The sequence below is a fragment of the Hyperoodon ampullatus genome, assembly GCF_949752795.1.
Source record: "Hyperoodon ampullatus genome assembly, chromosome: 1".
Classification (NCBI taxonomy): Eukaryota; Metazoa; Chordata; class Mammalia; order Artiodactyla; family Ziphiidae; genus Hyperoodon; species Hyperoodon ampullatus.
In genome coordinates, this window is record NC_136914.1 from 200,406,032 (window position 1) to 200,422,215 (window position 16,184).

General features: G+C 41.4%; 1 protein-coding gene across 4 annotated transcripts; it reads right to left on the reverse strand.

Annotated features, from left to right (window-relative positions):
• Positions 1-1,967: 1,967 nt before the first annotated feature.
• On the reverse strand, positions 1,968-16,001 carry COX15 (cytochrome c oxidase assembly homolog COX15; the record flags this gene model as incomplete). 4 transcript variants are annotated; one of them, XM_079718300.1, is made up of 9 exons in its annotated part: positions 1,968-2,006; positions 3,793-3,906; positions 5,442-5,596; positions 7,753-7,834; positions 9,902-10,069; positions 11,913-12,099; positions 12,390-12,512; positions 14,509-14,699; positions 15,912-16,001. In XM_079718300.1, the coding sequence occupies 9 exons, from the start codon at positions 15,999-16,001 to the stop codon at positions 1,968-1,970; spliced, it is 1,149 nt and encodes a 382-aa protein (XP_079574426.1). The 4 variants fall into 4 exon arrangements, with proteins under 4 accessions (XP_079574426.1, XP_079574425.1, XP_079574423.1 ...); XM_079718299.1 differs by lacking the exon at positions 1,968-2,006 and adding an exon at positions 2,738-2,869 and having other exon boundaries at positions 7,780-7,834; XM_079718297.1 differs by lacking the exon at positions 1,968-2,006 and adding an exon at positions 2,738-2,869.
• Positions 16,002-16,184: the final 183 nt, after the last annotated feature.

The following is a 16,184-nucleotide window of genomic DNA, read 5'->3' on the forward strand; positions in this document are numbered from 1 at the left end:
GTCTTTGCAGCCAGCATCACTTTAGGCAGTGGCTAATTATTACCCCTAACAAAATCGACAGCATTTGTCAGTCTAAGTTAAAGACAATGATATTCTGGGTTGATTAAGAAAGCCAGGTGTATTAATCTCCTTTGATGTTTTAAAAACAACTGACAGAATTGTTGAGAGACTTTTGAAAATATTAAGGGAAATCCATTTCATCTTCTAGGTATGATGACTTATTTTGAAAGCAGTGTCTGGGACATCAGTTTGTAATCATCCATTTTCCATTCATTCGTGCAATATTTGGTATGTGTCTGGTGCTGGGAATAATGCAAACAAAAATAATTCAGATAATATCCATTCACCAGGAGCTCATAGATGGGCATAATACAGTTATATCACTCAATGCAACCAGATCTGTTTTTCCAAACTTACTCATCTTTAATAAAAGAAACAATGAAGTAAAACATCTGCAACTTAAACTTATTTAAATCATTCAGTGCTACTTTTTTGGAGTGAACAGTAGCAGCATTAGCATGTGGTTCTTTGAGTTGGATCAGGCTGCCCTCTGCAGACTCCGTTATTAACTAAGAACAACCTTAATTTGGGGATCAGGAGATGATGGTATGGCAACCTGCCCCAGTGACTGCAGCCCCCCTTCTTTAGAGAATTCTATCTAGAAGAGGTGATACCCCATTAGCACACTAACAGGATCAACAAAGCAGATTAAATGAGATGATAGGGTGGGGTGGAAATTTGGAGGGAATGGGAATAAACTGGTCAAAACTTTCTAAGGTAACTAGGCTACTAAGGCCTAGGGCAGTCCTTCACAAACTTCGCACATCAGAATCACCTGGGGAATTCGCTTATTACTGCTTTCAGAGACTGTGATTTAATTGGTCTTGGCTGAGGCTGGGGATAGGATTCTGAAAGATTCTAACATGAGAGAAGTTGGGAACCAGCTCCAGGGGGCAGGACTTTTTAAGAATCAAACCGTCTAATTGTATTTTGCTAAGAACCATTTGAGAATGATACACTGTTGGTCACACTGAAACCCAGAGAATACTGGAGTTGAAAGGGAACTGAGATCATTAGTCCAGCGATTGTACAGGGGCAAATCTTAGGTCATTTATGGCTCCCAGATCTGTTTAGCCTGCATAATGTTCTAAAAGACTTGAGAGCATTCACATAAAAATCTGGATGTTTAGTTTCTTTGAAAAATCAGATCTGACAACTCTGGACCTGCGGAGCAGCAAGACGCCAGCACTCAGCAGTAGTATAGTCCCTTATTCAGGCACCTGCTCTCCAGTTTGCCAGTCAGCACCAGCCTGACCCTAGTGGGCATTTGATTTGGTCCAATTGACTCTTGCCTTCTACAAAACTAAAAACTAACTTTCTGCAACTTTCACCCATGGCTCCCAGCTCTGCAGCACAAAGGAAGCTCATTCCTTCTTCTGCATGAAGGGGCTTCAACTTCTCAAGGGCAGGATTCTTGTTTTCTCTCTGAATGTTCTCCTCCAGCTGAATACCCCTAGTTCCTTCAAGTATTCCCTGTGTGAAACACGTTCTGGACTCCTCACCATCCTGGTCCCTTTGTCTGGATATATATCCTCCTTAAAAAATGTGGTACCCAGAGTGAAATGCAGCATTTGCATTGAGGTCTTCTGACCATGGCTGTGACACTTCTATTGATAAAATCTGAAACACCACTAATTTTTGTCAGTGTCATCACATGGCTGGTTCATGTCGAGCCTGTGTCCAACTGAAGTCCCTCCCCTAAGTCTTTTTTATATAAAATGATAAGCCAGTTTTCTCTACCCCAAATTTATACAAGCTATTTATAATTTAAATGAAGATGCTACATTTATGAGCTGTTTAATTTCATCTTGATGGAGCCACTCTGGAACTGTTTTGAGTTGTAATTGTCTTCTATTACATCAGCAATGTTGGGTTGCTCCACTCTCAAATCTTTCTGATGCCTTCATTCAAATTGCTGATTTAAAAAATAAAGTTGAATAAGAGCCCTGTGAAATGTCAGTAGAGGCCAAAATCACACATTCATTAATCAACAATTTGTTTAAATACCTGAATAGATGTCCATGTACTACACCATCAAGGCCATATTTTTCTTATCCATGAGGCTGTTGAGAAACCCTTTCAGGAACTGATTTATACTGTATTCCATTCATCTCACCTAGTAATGTAACAGCCCTATCTCAGGAGGAACTAGGTTAGTGCTTTCCCCAGTTTTGAAAATCAGAACACTAGAAGACAGGAGCTATTTCTTGCTGAAGGCTATCTGGCTACTTTAGGGTATGCCAATCTATCCCTTTGAATCTTTATGTGATGGAAGTGAAGTTGAGTCCATAAAGAATTTCTACATAGGCAGAATCCAGGACTCAGGAGGTCAAGGAGACAGAGATTATGCATGTAGAACCAACAGCTTGTCAACATTTAAGAATCCTGAGACAGAGCCTGTTAAGAAGCAAGTGACAGACAATTCTTTCTCTACATTAAATCCGATTTTCAACGCAAAAAGTAATGGATTTAAAAAGGAACCTTTAGCATAACCATACTTAATGACTTTCTTGATTCAGTGACCGTCCCAAAAACAGGCAAACAATTTACATAACTTGACCAATTTGGAAACTGTTTGGAATGCCAAGGTCATCCTCTCAGAAAAGCTCAAGTTCTTGTGTTCTCTGATAATCTCTCAAAAGCACAGTTTCAGTCCTAGGAAGCTGATCCTTGAGAATTATTTTGGGACTCTTCGGAGTTCATTCATGAGCCAAAGGGCAACACTGAGCACAGCCAGGGAGCCCGACTGGTGAGTGGCAGCCAAAGGAGTTGGGACGTACATCAGCAGAGTACTAATCCCCAAGCCCACCTGTTACAAAGGAAAGAAAGCAGTAAGCCAAGTAGGAACCACATATTCAGAGCTGAAATGACTGGCATGGATAACCAGATACACAAATCCTCCACATTCTCCCATCAGAATGTTACAAAATATATTGTTAAATTTCACAAATAGACTTAAAACAAAGGAAATTCAAACAAATTAGATAAACCTAAAATTCCTTTTAATTATCCTTCATCTAGCCCAGTTCTCCTCCCCAAAGGTAGCCACTGTTATCAGTTTCTACACACCTATACTTTTGTATACATGTTTATAGAAAAACAGCTTGGTGCTTTTAAAAAAATATTTTTTTCTGTCACTTGCTTTTTTTCACTTAATGTATGTCTTGAGATCTTATTATTTTAAACTACAGTACAGTATTCCACAGTATGGATATACCATAGATGTTTATTTAGGCTGTTTCCAATTTTTCACTATCACAGTAATTCCACAATGAATTTCCTTGGACAGGGCAGGCATTAATAAGTCAATATGCTTGATGAAAGGACTAAACACTTAACACTTCAAAAGATATTGCCAAACGCCCACTAAAAAGAGCTATACCAACTCATGCTCTCGCTAAGAATATACAAAGGTATCCATTTTCCTATACCCATGCCAACATCTGCTTACCTTTTTTTTTTCATTTGTTTCCAATCTGACAGGTACAAAATGGCACACATTGCTTTAATTTGTTCCTCTCTGATCATAGGTGAGGCTAAACAGCTTTTCATATTTATTGGCCATTCTTCATTCCTCTTGTGAGAATTGTGTATTAATATCCTTTACTTAGTTTCTGGTTGTTAACCTTTTAGTCTACTATAAATATTGAAAATATTTTCTCCTAGTCTGTTACCTTTCTTTTTAAATTTTGTTTTGGGGACACCTTCAGAACAAAAAGAAGTGGTTTATACCTGTGTGTACGCCAAAGCTAGCAGAGTCACTGCTGCTATCTTGGTCCTTCGAGGAAGGGGAATTCTCCGGGAGAGGAAGTAGAGTGCTGTAATGGCAGCAACTGAAGTGATTCCCTGCAGGGAGGAAAGAGTCTCATCAAGTGCCAGGAAGAAATGTCCCACCCTCCTGGTTTCTGCTCACCTTACAGGTAACTCCACCAGATCCACTGAATAACCACTAAGCACTTTCCCCTCCCAGGCAGAGAACCACTTGATTACTCCTCCTCCGCTTCTTCCACACTCCTCTTCTGTTTGCCACTTCAATGCCAACCAGGCATGGCTCCACCTAAAGTTTCTGCACGTATCACTTTATACACACTTACTCTCAGCAATCTTATCCACCTTCCAATGTGGGTGTCCCCCAGGTGTGGCCCTCAGTTTTTAAATTATTCTTTTCATCCTTATCCCTAATTTTATCTCTACTCCAATCCTGTATTTTTAAAACAGGGCTAACACCAGCACATGAAGGTTATTGTTTCCCTGGGCTGTGACTAGAGGAGGTGGTGGTGCTGCCAGCTAGGGCTGAAAATGATCTGAAGTCTCCTTTTCATTTCCACCTCTTCAGAAAGAGGGTCTGCAGCTGGCAGGAGGGTTTCCATCCCCCTTCCATGACGTCAAGCAGAATGTTTTTCTATCACTTTCTATTCCAGTTTCATTTCTTTTCCTTTTCAGAGCTGTCCACGATGACAATTTCAACCAGACCTGACTTATTCCAAAATGCTGTGCGGCAGTGGGGACTGAGCCCACACAAGGTAACTTGCCCAAGCCCCAGCATCCCAACTGGGTATGAGGCCCCTGGGCCTCTCTCTGGGTGCACTACTATCATCTCACACTCAACGTACCTCAGTCTGATGACATCCTCTGTCTCTAGCTCAACACTCATTCCAATAGTCCCATTTTCTGCTGGTGTGTTTTAAACATGCCACAGAAGAAACTCTGGGATCTCCTGTGATCCTTCTTTCCCTTTATTCCTGCAGCCAGTCTTCTGTTCCCTACAACCTCTCTCAGATTCACCAAGCTTCTCAAGTCCCAGTCCCACCATTAAGCCCTGAAGCCCATCACTCTCACGGCATTACTACAATAGCACTACTGCCTCTCCCGGGTCTCCTTGCTGCTCATCTCTCCTTGCTCCAATTTATCGTGCCCAGGCCACCAAGCTGATCTTACAGCAGGCCCTTAATAAATATTGGCTTAAATAAAATGAGTATTTATGATGCTCTTAGCTCCTTGGGGTCTTGGTTCAGCCCTGACAGCTGTGTGTTCAGCAACCACTGTCTTTGTACTCTCTTCTCTACTCAGCCTCATTTTTGCTAAAATGACTCTCCTATGCATGTGCAGGATTGAGGGGAGTTATCATTTGCCAGATGATAAAAGGCATATTTGAACTTTCAGAAGGTGGCAGTATCCTGAAAGTCAGAATTTGGCTAGAGGGGTATGGGTAATTAAGACAAAAACGTCCCATCAGAAAACTGGTACTAAATTTCTTCTAAAAAGGAAAGGAAATCTAATTCCCACTCTACCGTCTCAGTGTTGCCATCAGTGCTCAGACGCCGCAGAGCCGGGAAGAGGCTCCCTGTGCTTAGTAGCCAGTCACCACCAGCCAGACTTACCAGAATCCGGTGATCAAACTGCACCGTGGTGGGATTCTCGAAAACATTCCTCAGGAGAGGGGAGAAGGTAAAGAGATCCTCTGGGATCCAAGATTCTCCCATCTTGGGGAAGGAGTTGTAAACAAGCCCAGCATCCAGCCCTGCCACAAAAGCCCCTGTATTCCAAGGTAAAAAGTATTTATTAAAATGAAAGAAGAGATCAAAGATCAAATACTAGTTCTTTTTTTTTTGTTTGTTTGTTTTTTGCGGTACGTGGGCCTCTCACCGCTGTGGCCTCTCCCACTGCAGAGCACAGGCTCCGGACGCGCAGGCTCAGCAGCCATGGCTCACGGGCCCAGCCGCTCCGCGGCATGTGGGATCCTCCCGGACCAGGGCACGAACCCATGCCCCCTGCATCGGCAGGCGGACTCCCAACCACTGCGCCACCAGGGAAGCCCCAAATACTAGTTCTGACATAGAAAATGTTTATTATCCCAGAGTTAGACAAAAGGAATAGTCAGAGAATAGAAAGATCAGTAGCACAGGTTCTCAAACAGGGAATATATATCACAATCACCATGGAAACTTAAAAAAAAAACCCCAAAAACGCTGCATCCTTACCTATTCCCACCCCAAGATTCTGGCATGCCTCCCCTAGAGGGGTGGACTAGAAGCTCTAGAGGAGGCATATTAGTTTAGAAAAGTTCCCTTAGTGATTGTGATGTCCTGCTTACCTCCCCAACTGAGAACTACTCATCTATTCTGGAACTAGTTAATTTACTCCTTCACTTCCTCAAGTCTCCACTCAAATGTCACCTTATCAAAGAGATCTCCCCAGTTATCCTATACTGCATAAGATAGCCCTCCCCCACCACACCTCTATCCCCTTATCTTGCTTTATTTTTCTTCGAAGCACCAAACATTATCTGACATGTTATGTTTTGCTGTTTATTATCTGTCTTCCTCAAGTGCTCAAAAAAATCTTATAAACTAAATCCTGGGTAAACACACAAAGAAGGTATCCATGAACTTAATGGATGACTGATCCATTACTTATGATCAAAGATTCAGGTATATTAAATCACATTCCTTATTTTTATAAATGGCATTTATAAAGTCAAACTTCATGTTCTTCCACCAAAAAAGGGGAGGAGGCTTGGGTGGATCACTGGTTTGATGGTTTTATTTAGAGCTGTGCTGTCCAATCAAACTTTTTAAGATGATGGAAATGTTCTATATCTGTCATCCATCCAATACAATGGCTGCTAGCCACCCACGTGGCTACTGAGCACTTGAAATGTGGCTAATGTGAATGAGAAACTAAACTTTGAATTTTATTTACTTTTAAGTAACTTAAGTTTAAATAGTCACACGAGGCTACTGATAATTGTGTAGGGCAGTTCCAGAGTAAGAGAGGTAGAGGTGTGATTTAAAGAATGATAAAGATCTGTGTTAGTCTCTTTGCCCCAGTAAACTCCCCATCTAAGGCCATCTTTGAGGACAGGCTTTTGTCGGACCCATCTTGGTGTAGTGTAATAATAACAATAATGTCGGGACTTCCCTGGTGGCGCAGTGGTTAAGAATCCGCCTGCCAATGCAGGGGGCATGGGTTCGATCCCTGCTCCGGGAAGATCCCACATGCTGCGGAGCAACTAAGCCCATGAGCCACAACTACTGAAGCCCACGCGCCCTACAGCCTGGGCACCGCAACTACTGAAGTCCGCGCACTCTAGGGCCCACGTGCTGCAACTACTGAAGCCCGCATACCTTGAGCCTATGCTCTGCAACAAGAGAAGCCACTGCAATAAGAAGCCCGCGCATTGCCACGAAGAGTAGCCCCTGCTAGCCGCAACTAGAGAAAGCCCACGCGCAGCAAGAGACACAACGCAGCCAAAAAGAATAATAATAATAACAATAATGTTTATATAATAACAACAGCTAACACTTACATAGCCTTTGCTACATGTGAGGTGCTAAGCACTTCACATATATTACTCAAACTATTATCATCTTCCCCATTTTATAGATGAGGTCATGAAGCCCAGAGAGGTTACATAGCTTGTCCAAGGTCATGTAGTTCACAAGTGGTAAAGCCAGGATTTAAACCTAGACAGTCTGGATCCAGATAGATACTCAATATTTTTGTTCAACTAACTGGAAAGCAGGATTTGGGGAAGGGAGGAAGGAATAGAAAACAAGAGGATGAAGATGGTGCTATATGATAGAGGCACGTATGAAGAGGAAATATAAAGATACAGGAGGAAAGCATTAGGCAAGAAATCCCACCTGATGTGGAATGAAGCTAGGCCAACTTTGATAAGAAGAGTCCTACCTGAGAGAGCTGTAAGGAACACCAGGCCTGCAGTTCCATGAGCAAATCGTCTCAACCTCAGGAGTTGACGCGTTTCAGGCAACTAAATAAGAAAAGAAAATCACACAGATAAACTGAATGCAGGAACTATGAAAGGCAGCAAAGATCTCCAAAGCCAAACCCCAGAGACAATCTGAGGTCAGATCTCCTCTGACCCCTAGACTAGGTTAAGTACTCCCAGTAGATATTCTATTTTATTCTATCTAAATTTTATTAAATTTATACATTTACTATTTGTCTTCCCTACTATCTTGTAAGTTTTGTGAAGGCAGGAACTGCCATCTGACTTGCTTATTATAGTAATCCTAGCCCAGTAGTTGGCATATAGGTATTCAATATATATCTGTTCAGTAACTGAATGATCTGCATTGTTCACGGGAAAATACTTCACCATGGTTAAAGTGATGTGACTTAAGGTACAGAACTGGATTTTCATGCTGTGTGTAATAATTCATGTTTAGCAAATATAATCAGAATCAAAACTGCACAAAATGCCTAGAGTAGAGATTCTTGCATTTAGTGTTTTGGGTAAAGCCAAAATTTGTTTTTATTTCTACTGTAGCCGACTTGTGATAATAATCAGTGAATCAACAAATATTTAGTAAGAACTTTATACACAGATAACCATAAAGATACAAAGGAAAGTCAGAGTGCTGCCCTCAAATGATTTACAATCTAGTATGTGAAGAGTTAGGCATCATTACTAAGATTTTGCAGGACAGTATATCAGCACTGTCCATTGGAATTTTCTGTGATGATGGAAATGTTCTATTATCTGTGCTGTCTAATATATGGCTAATGAGGATTTAAAATGAGGCTAGAGCAACTGAAAATTTTTTTTAAAGTTAATTTTATTTAAAGTTTAAGTCGATAACAAGTTTGTTTATATAAAGTTAATTTTATTTAATTTTAATTAGAATTTAAATAGCCACATGTGGCTAGTAGCTACTGTGCTGGACAGCACAGTTCTATGTGGTTGACTAGCATCTCAAATCCTTTCTGTAATTAGTGCAGAATATAAATAAACAAAAAGAGAAAAATAATTAATAATTAAAAAGTCATTGGTAATCTTTAAGAGTACCATTCGGTGGAGAGTATTTAGGAGAGTGTGGGCATGTGTGTAAGTGTGGAGGTGAATGTGTGGCTGGGTATATATAGGGGTGGGTGGGGAAGCCAGATGACAAGAATTGGAAAACAAGAATGGGTTGTCAGGATGTACAGCTACAGATGTAGTCAATTCATTTTAGATGTCTGGCTTTGAAAGTAAGAAGAACAGGAACTACTCAGGTGTGGATTATCTACTATACCAATGTTTCAGCCCCACCTGGCTTCCCTGTGGGATGACTGCCAAGTCAACATCTCCTGTCCTTATTGGGATTCGGACCACTGGCTCCAAGTACCTACTGGATGATTCTACTTAAAAGTCCTACTATCATCCTAAACTTCACTCCATGAACAGGTTATCCAGGCCAACCATGACTTTAATACCTAAAATAATACTCATTTAAAAAATACCTAAAAAAACAAAACAAAACCTAGTGTTTTCCTTTAATCAGCATACAGAGAAAATACTTTTAAGTAAGATCACTACGGTTTACTATTTTGTTAGATTTGCTGAATGGTAGGGTCCCCATATAAAGAACAAACAACTCAACGTCACTCTTGTACACCACTAAAGGTCTACAAATAGCTCTCGTTCTGGTCTTCCTCACCTCTCCATCCATCATCCCTCTGGGAGTCAGAAATAAAGTGGTTGGGGTATCTCTTGTTGTCGGTACTCTTTTCTTTTTCTAAAATTCATCTTTTCATCTTTCTTGATAGGCAAAGCTGACAAAATATTTGGCACCTATACTAATTCTCCTTTGAATAAGCTGCTCCAGCCCAAAAGAATAACTGCAGTTTTTACTTTGCCGTCCCAAAGCTATCCAGAGTCCCAAAGTTCAATGTTTCTCTAAACTTTGGTTATATCTAGCTTCTGGTAAAACTGATAGGTGTTACTAAGGGAATGCATGCATTTTGACAAATAACTTCCCATTAGTACCAGAATTTCCATTTCTCTGACCCTGGCAGCATCTGTACAGATGTGGTAGACAATACAGACTGACTTCACCTTGTGCTGAGGTAGCAGCAGTGAGAGCGAGGTCCACAAGCTGACGCAGTAAAGCACAAGGGCCGATCCCAGGTGGGCGGCAAGGCGGTACTGACTGACCCGAGGGATGTCATGGGAATCTGGTTTCTCTGCTAAGCCACTTTTCACCATATACCATCCCAACAGGCCCTGCAACCAAAAAGAGAAGAGGCAAACAAAACAAGGTTGAAGCTGTTTATTCAACTTTACTCTCTGAGAAAGTGAGTACTCCTACCTGACTCCTCCTTTCCATACCCTCCCATATCCCCAGTATCCCAGGAATCAAGACCTACCCAATTTCCACATACAGCACCAAAAATACTTCACCACTGTTTAGAATAACATTTTATTGAAGTAGAAGCCAAATATAGAAAAGTACACAAAAGTGTATTTGAGCAAAAGCTTACAAATACTTGGCATAATTTAACATTATGTAAACCAGTGAAATATGAAAGTAAAAAGACATTTTGATTTTACAAAAACTAGATGCTTTGGGGAAACCTCACAAAGGTAACTGCTTAAAAACAATTACTGTCATGTTAGGTGGAAAAAGACAATTATAAAGGTTTGGGGGGACATCATAAAAATCTATAAGGCTTTTCAGGCAAATTGGTTTGCAAGTGTCTAAATTTCTATTCCTCTTTTAAAAAATGGTAATGAAAGTACATGTTTAAGTTGAAAAGTTTAAGGTATGTATTATTATTCTATGATTCCCTGTTTTAACTGACTTTTTCAAGTAACCAAACAACTGTCAGCTCTAGTCATATCAGATAAGGTACCCTTTCACCCTGACTCTCCCCAGCCAATAATCATGTTTAAAGAGGTGGGAGAATCCCACCTTTTCTAAATATATACTCCTCAGGAAGTCTTTTCGGGTATTTCTTTCCCCCTTCAAGACTACCCTACATGTTCTAATTATCATGATTTCATCTGCCCAGGACACGGGAAGATGAGGGAGTATACAGTGTGATTTGCCAGCCCTCACTTTCCTCCTCCCATAATCCTATCTTGCCATCTTCAAATTTTTGCCTCCCTGGAAGTCTATCTTAAGTAGGTTTTATTTTTCTTTTTAATTCTGAAACAAACTTTCACTTTGTTTCACCAATCCTTCCTAGTTTCTATTAGATTTTTATTAATGTCTAACTCTTTATTATCTTTTTCTATCACCTTTATTTTGTCTCTTACATCTCCCTCCTTAATTCCTTTTCATTGGTTCGTATTCTTACCACTTTGAGTTAAATCAACCAATTAGCTTCCTCCTGATCAAATTTTGGTATTTCTTTGATGCTCTGAGACTCTCCCTTAGGGCCTGTATACCTTGACCCAAATACTCACATGTGTCTTCTCTAACACTCCTTTCCTTGGCTCTCAGGCTTCCCTAACCCCTTAACTGTGGGAGTCATTCAAAGCCCTTTTCCTTAAGAAAAGAGAGAAGTTCAACTTATATAATTTTAATCACCATTTATACTTTCAGCTCTCAGCTACATCTGTATTCTAAGATTCTTCATCCCACAGAATGTTTCTCTCTTCTGGAATTTCCCTATTTGCTTCTATAGCCATTCTAGCATAGGGATCCCACTTCCCCATAGAGCAGGCAAGTTAGAAAAAGGGAGGATACAAGAACCCAGGAAGAAAGCCATGATGGAAAAGAAACTCCAATTCTTGTGACATAAAAACATATTTACTGAGTGCTTCCTGATTCCAGGCACTACTCTAAGCACTTGACATGCATGATCTCACTTAATATTCACAGAACCTAAGTGGTAGGTTCTATTATTATCCCCATTTACAGGTAAGGAAAGCACAGCCTACAGAGGTTAGACAACATGCCCTACTAAGTGACAGAGCTGGGCCTTGAAACCAGGCCTATGACACTAAAATCCATGCTCTTACCCACTTTGTTACACTGTTTCAAAGATTACTTCATTAAAAACATGCCAACTTGGAGGCTCCTGAGAACATCTCTGGTTTCCCAAACTTGAGTAAATCTCACCTGGAAGCAAACTAAACCACAGAGGGCAAGAACACGTCCTTTCAGGCCACGGGTGAGCCAGCCCTTTCTCCAAAAGTAGGCAGCAGGCAGGATGTATGCGAGGCCTACAAGGCGACCCCACATTCGGTGCGAGTACTCCATGTACCAGATGAACTTGAATTCTGCCAACGTCATATCATGATTCAAGCTGGGTGAAAAGGGACGTCAAAAATAAGAAAGAGAAAAAAGTTCATCTAATTTTTATTTCCTGATAGAATGCAGGAACATTCTCGGTTTTAAAGCTTGACTGGTCTGCCCTCTTCCTCATCAGCCACCTCAGAATCACTTTGGAATTGGAGGTTTAGAGTAGGGAGCTCACTAAACATAACTGAACCAAATATCGAAAAATAATGGAACCTAAACATTCTGAAATGTTTAAATAAGCAAAAGATTGTGTGGGCCTACTGGGAAGTTTACCCGATTTTCTATAATACTTACATTTTAAATTCTGGAAACTGCTGATATTTTTGGAATTCTGCTTCCCATTCTTCTTGGCTTGTAGGTGGCTTCATCTCCTTTATTAAATGCCAATCTACCATTGAGAGGCCAGACTCTGTCAACCTTAAGATAGGAAAGAAATTTGAGTGTATTAAACTTGAGTGTGTATATGTGTGTGCACCACACTGGATTATTCATAAATGGTTTACAGCAGCAAGTGGATCTGAACTTGACCCCTATAAAGGTAAACACATCGTTTCATCGTTTCCTCTTTTGACAACTTGCTGTCTTCTTACTGCTTAGAATTTTGTCAGAAGCAGCTGCTATCAGGTACAAATTTCTTTACTCCTTGTACTATTTCATTAAACTCTCCTTACTTCTTTCACTAGCATTCCTTGACAGATAAAACCAACCCTTAGACGAAAGAAATGTGTCCTAAATGCATAACCCATATTATTTTTTTAATTAATTAATTAATTTTTTGGCTGCGTTGGGTCTTCGTTGCTGCGCGCAGGCTTTCTCTAGTTGCGGCGAGCGGGGGCTACTCTTGGTTGCAGAGCGCAGGCTCTAGGTGCGTGAGCTTAGTCGTGTGGCATGCGGGCTCAGTAGTCGTGGCTTGTGGGCTCTAGAGTGCAGGCTCAGTAGTTGTGGCGCACGGGCTTAGTTGCTCCGCGGCATGTGGGATCTTCCTGGACCAGGGCTCGAACCCGTGCCCCCTGCATTGGCAGGCAGATTCTTAACCACTGCACCACCAGGGAAGCCCCAACCAATATCATTTACACAGGGAGAAGAGACTGCTACAGATATAAATCGGTTTAGGTTATTGAGTGAATTTAAAGACAATACAACTCAAATTTGTTGCAGTTTCCCATAACAGCCTATATAACACATAGGTATTTTGAAATAAGGGCACAGGGAATGTGGAGAGAATTTGAGGAACACAAACTTTATTAACACTATAAAGTACTTTCACCAAAAGGGGTCAGGTTTCCAAAAGTAAAAAAGCTGATTTCTGGTCTGAGGCGGGAAATGTACAAGACAAACCTGGAACATCTTATCCAGAAAGCAAGGAATCAAAGGTTACTAGGGTCCTGTCAAAAAGACTCTGGAGCCAGTATGAGGAGGTTCCCACTGATGAAGATGGGACAATTTGGGCAAATCTCAGTACAATGGATTGAAACATATCAAATATATTTAAAACGAGGAGCTCCTAATACTTAAAACCTCACTTTATTGGTCACCTTTGGAGAGTGCTTGGGAACCAATTTCTTATTTTGAAAATTGGTAAATAAAAGGAAAGGAATCAAGTGTTTATCTTGCCTTTCCTAACACACTGTACCTTAGGATAACCAAATTGCTGATGAGAGAAAGTTTCTCTTTATAGTTAAGCTAATAAAATACCTATTACAATTTTGCAACTCTAGTGAAATAATGTATTTAGGCAATGATCATCAATGGCTGTTGACATCTCTAACAGACACCAGATATTTATGAATGTTCTAATCACCTGTGAAGTATTTTGCCCCCTGCCCCCCAACCTGAATCGGATCAAGCAACAAGTGGTTTACAGGAAATACAGGGGACAATGGACATGTTAAACAACATAAGTATGCAATCAGCAAAATCTAGACTGTGAGAAACTCCAAAAGGACAAATGACTTGGGTTTCTTCAACAACAAAAAAACTGCAAAGGGGGTGGGAGAGGTGGAGGGAGTAGAATCCAAATCTATAAAATCTCTTTATAGATTTAAAGAGACCTAAGAGGCATGCATAGGAACCAACTGAGAGGTATGGAACTTATCTGTACTTAATTCAAACAAACTGTACAAAAATTTTTGTGACAAATTTGAACTCTGATTGTAGGGGGCAATATACACAAACAATGCACAGCTAACAGGTAAGACCTGAACCAGTCTTTATGAAGGGCTTCTACTAGTAAAACCCTAAACTGTTCTAGGGCTGGGCAAGCCATCAGACCTGTTCCCTCTGTAGGCCTCAGTTTCTTCATACGTAAAATGAGGGAGCTAGATGAAATGATTTCTAAGGTCCCTTCCCCCTCCGTCATCCTGCACTTTAATGATGACTCAAATAGCTGACGCACTATGAACAAACTACTCACCTAGTTACTCCACCAAGAATAACTGCTCCAGCCACTGTTCCACTGCAGACCAGGAGCCATCGGCCCACCACCCGCTCAGCAGCCTTTGAAGGATGGGACACTGTACCCCTTCCAGGTTGCAAGGCTACTTCAGAGATGGTGCTGTATTGCCCTGGCCTCAAGGGGCGCCTGATCCCACAGCTGCAACCACACTAAGGATCAAGACAGACAAATTACAACTGGAGAAAGAGGGAAAGGCTTCACTCCACTGCTACTCACACTCAATCTCTATCTGGTGTGGAGTACCCTGAATGGCCCCATTTCCACTGCTACTTCCCTGGTAAATTACCATCTCTTATCTGGACTACATCCACCCCCAACTGCCTCCAATCCATCCCCACACCACCTGAACCTTCTGGTCTCTGCATATTTCCCCCAGACTTAACTCTACACCTAAATATGGATTATTTTCTTTCTCCTATGGGTCTTTAAATATGATTTTTCTCTGACCGGGGCACTACTGGTCCCCTGACTGATAATATCTACTGCAGACCTCAGCTTAGATGTCACCTCCTCTAGGAAGTATTCCCAGACTCCCCTACATCTGCAATAGGTCACTCTCCCAGCACACTATACCTCTCCATCACACACTGTAATGTACCATTCAGTACACAGAGGTTTGTCTCCATCTCCCACTAAGCTATGAGCTGTGGGACAGCAATGTCTAGTCAGTCTGGCTCTTTCTCTCTTGCACACTTCGTTTCAAACACAGTTCCCTTACATAACAAGACCTAAATAAAGATTTGACAAATCAGTTACAAATGAATGAACTGAGACTTCTTCTAAGGCAGGAAACTTTTGGTATTTTATCTTTTGCTTCCCAGTTCCTAACACACATTAATCACGCAATAATTATTAGTTCAGCGAATAGACGCCCTCTCCTGCCTCTATCTCTAAGAGTCCAAACACCCATGTTTTCCCTATTCTGCTTCTAATTAACTAAGTAACTTTAGACAAGTTAAGCCTCAATTTACTTTTCTCTGTAGAATGGGGTTATAGTCCCTAACCTATCCGGGAGCTTTGAGCAAAAATCAAATATATGGGTAAAAATCACTGAGCTTTTACTATGTGCCAAGCCTCTATGTATATTAAATTATTTAATACAACAACCCTTATGAAGTAGGTGCTATTATCCCCATTTTGCAGATGAATAAATTGAGGCACAGAAAGGTTACCCAACTTGGCTAATAGCCCACAGCTACTAAGTGGTAAGTCCAGATCCGAACTCAGGGGCCCTAGACATAAGTAAATGCGTCGTGAACTCCAAGGAGCTACGGAAACGTGACATGTGAGAATTATTAGCTCTGTCCTGGCCCTTTCACCCCATGCCAGCTTCCGCGACTCAGTCCGCTGCTGTGCGGTACCTGTGTTCTAGGCGCCGCCCCAGGAATCAAGAGCCGGAGACACGGGCTCCCCATCACTGCCTTCAAGGGCTGAAAGAGTAATCGCTGCATACTATGAACAGTGCACAACTGCCACCTCCACACTCCTGCACTCCCTGGTCTCCTTTCTCCGCCACCGACTGGAGAAGCACTACCGGGTCACGCAGAACGAGCCCCTCCTTTTCAGAAGGCCGGGGCGAGCAGTGACTGCGCCTGCGCTAGCTCCTGGGCTTTCGCGGGGTCTGCTGGGGCGTG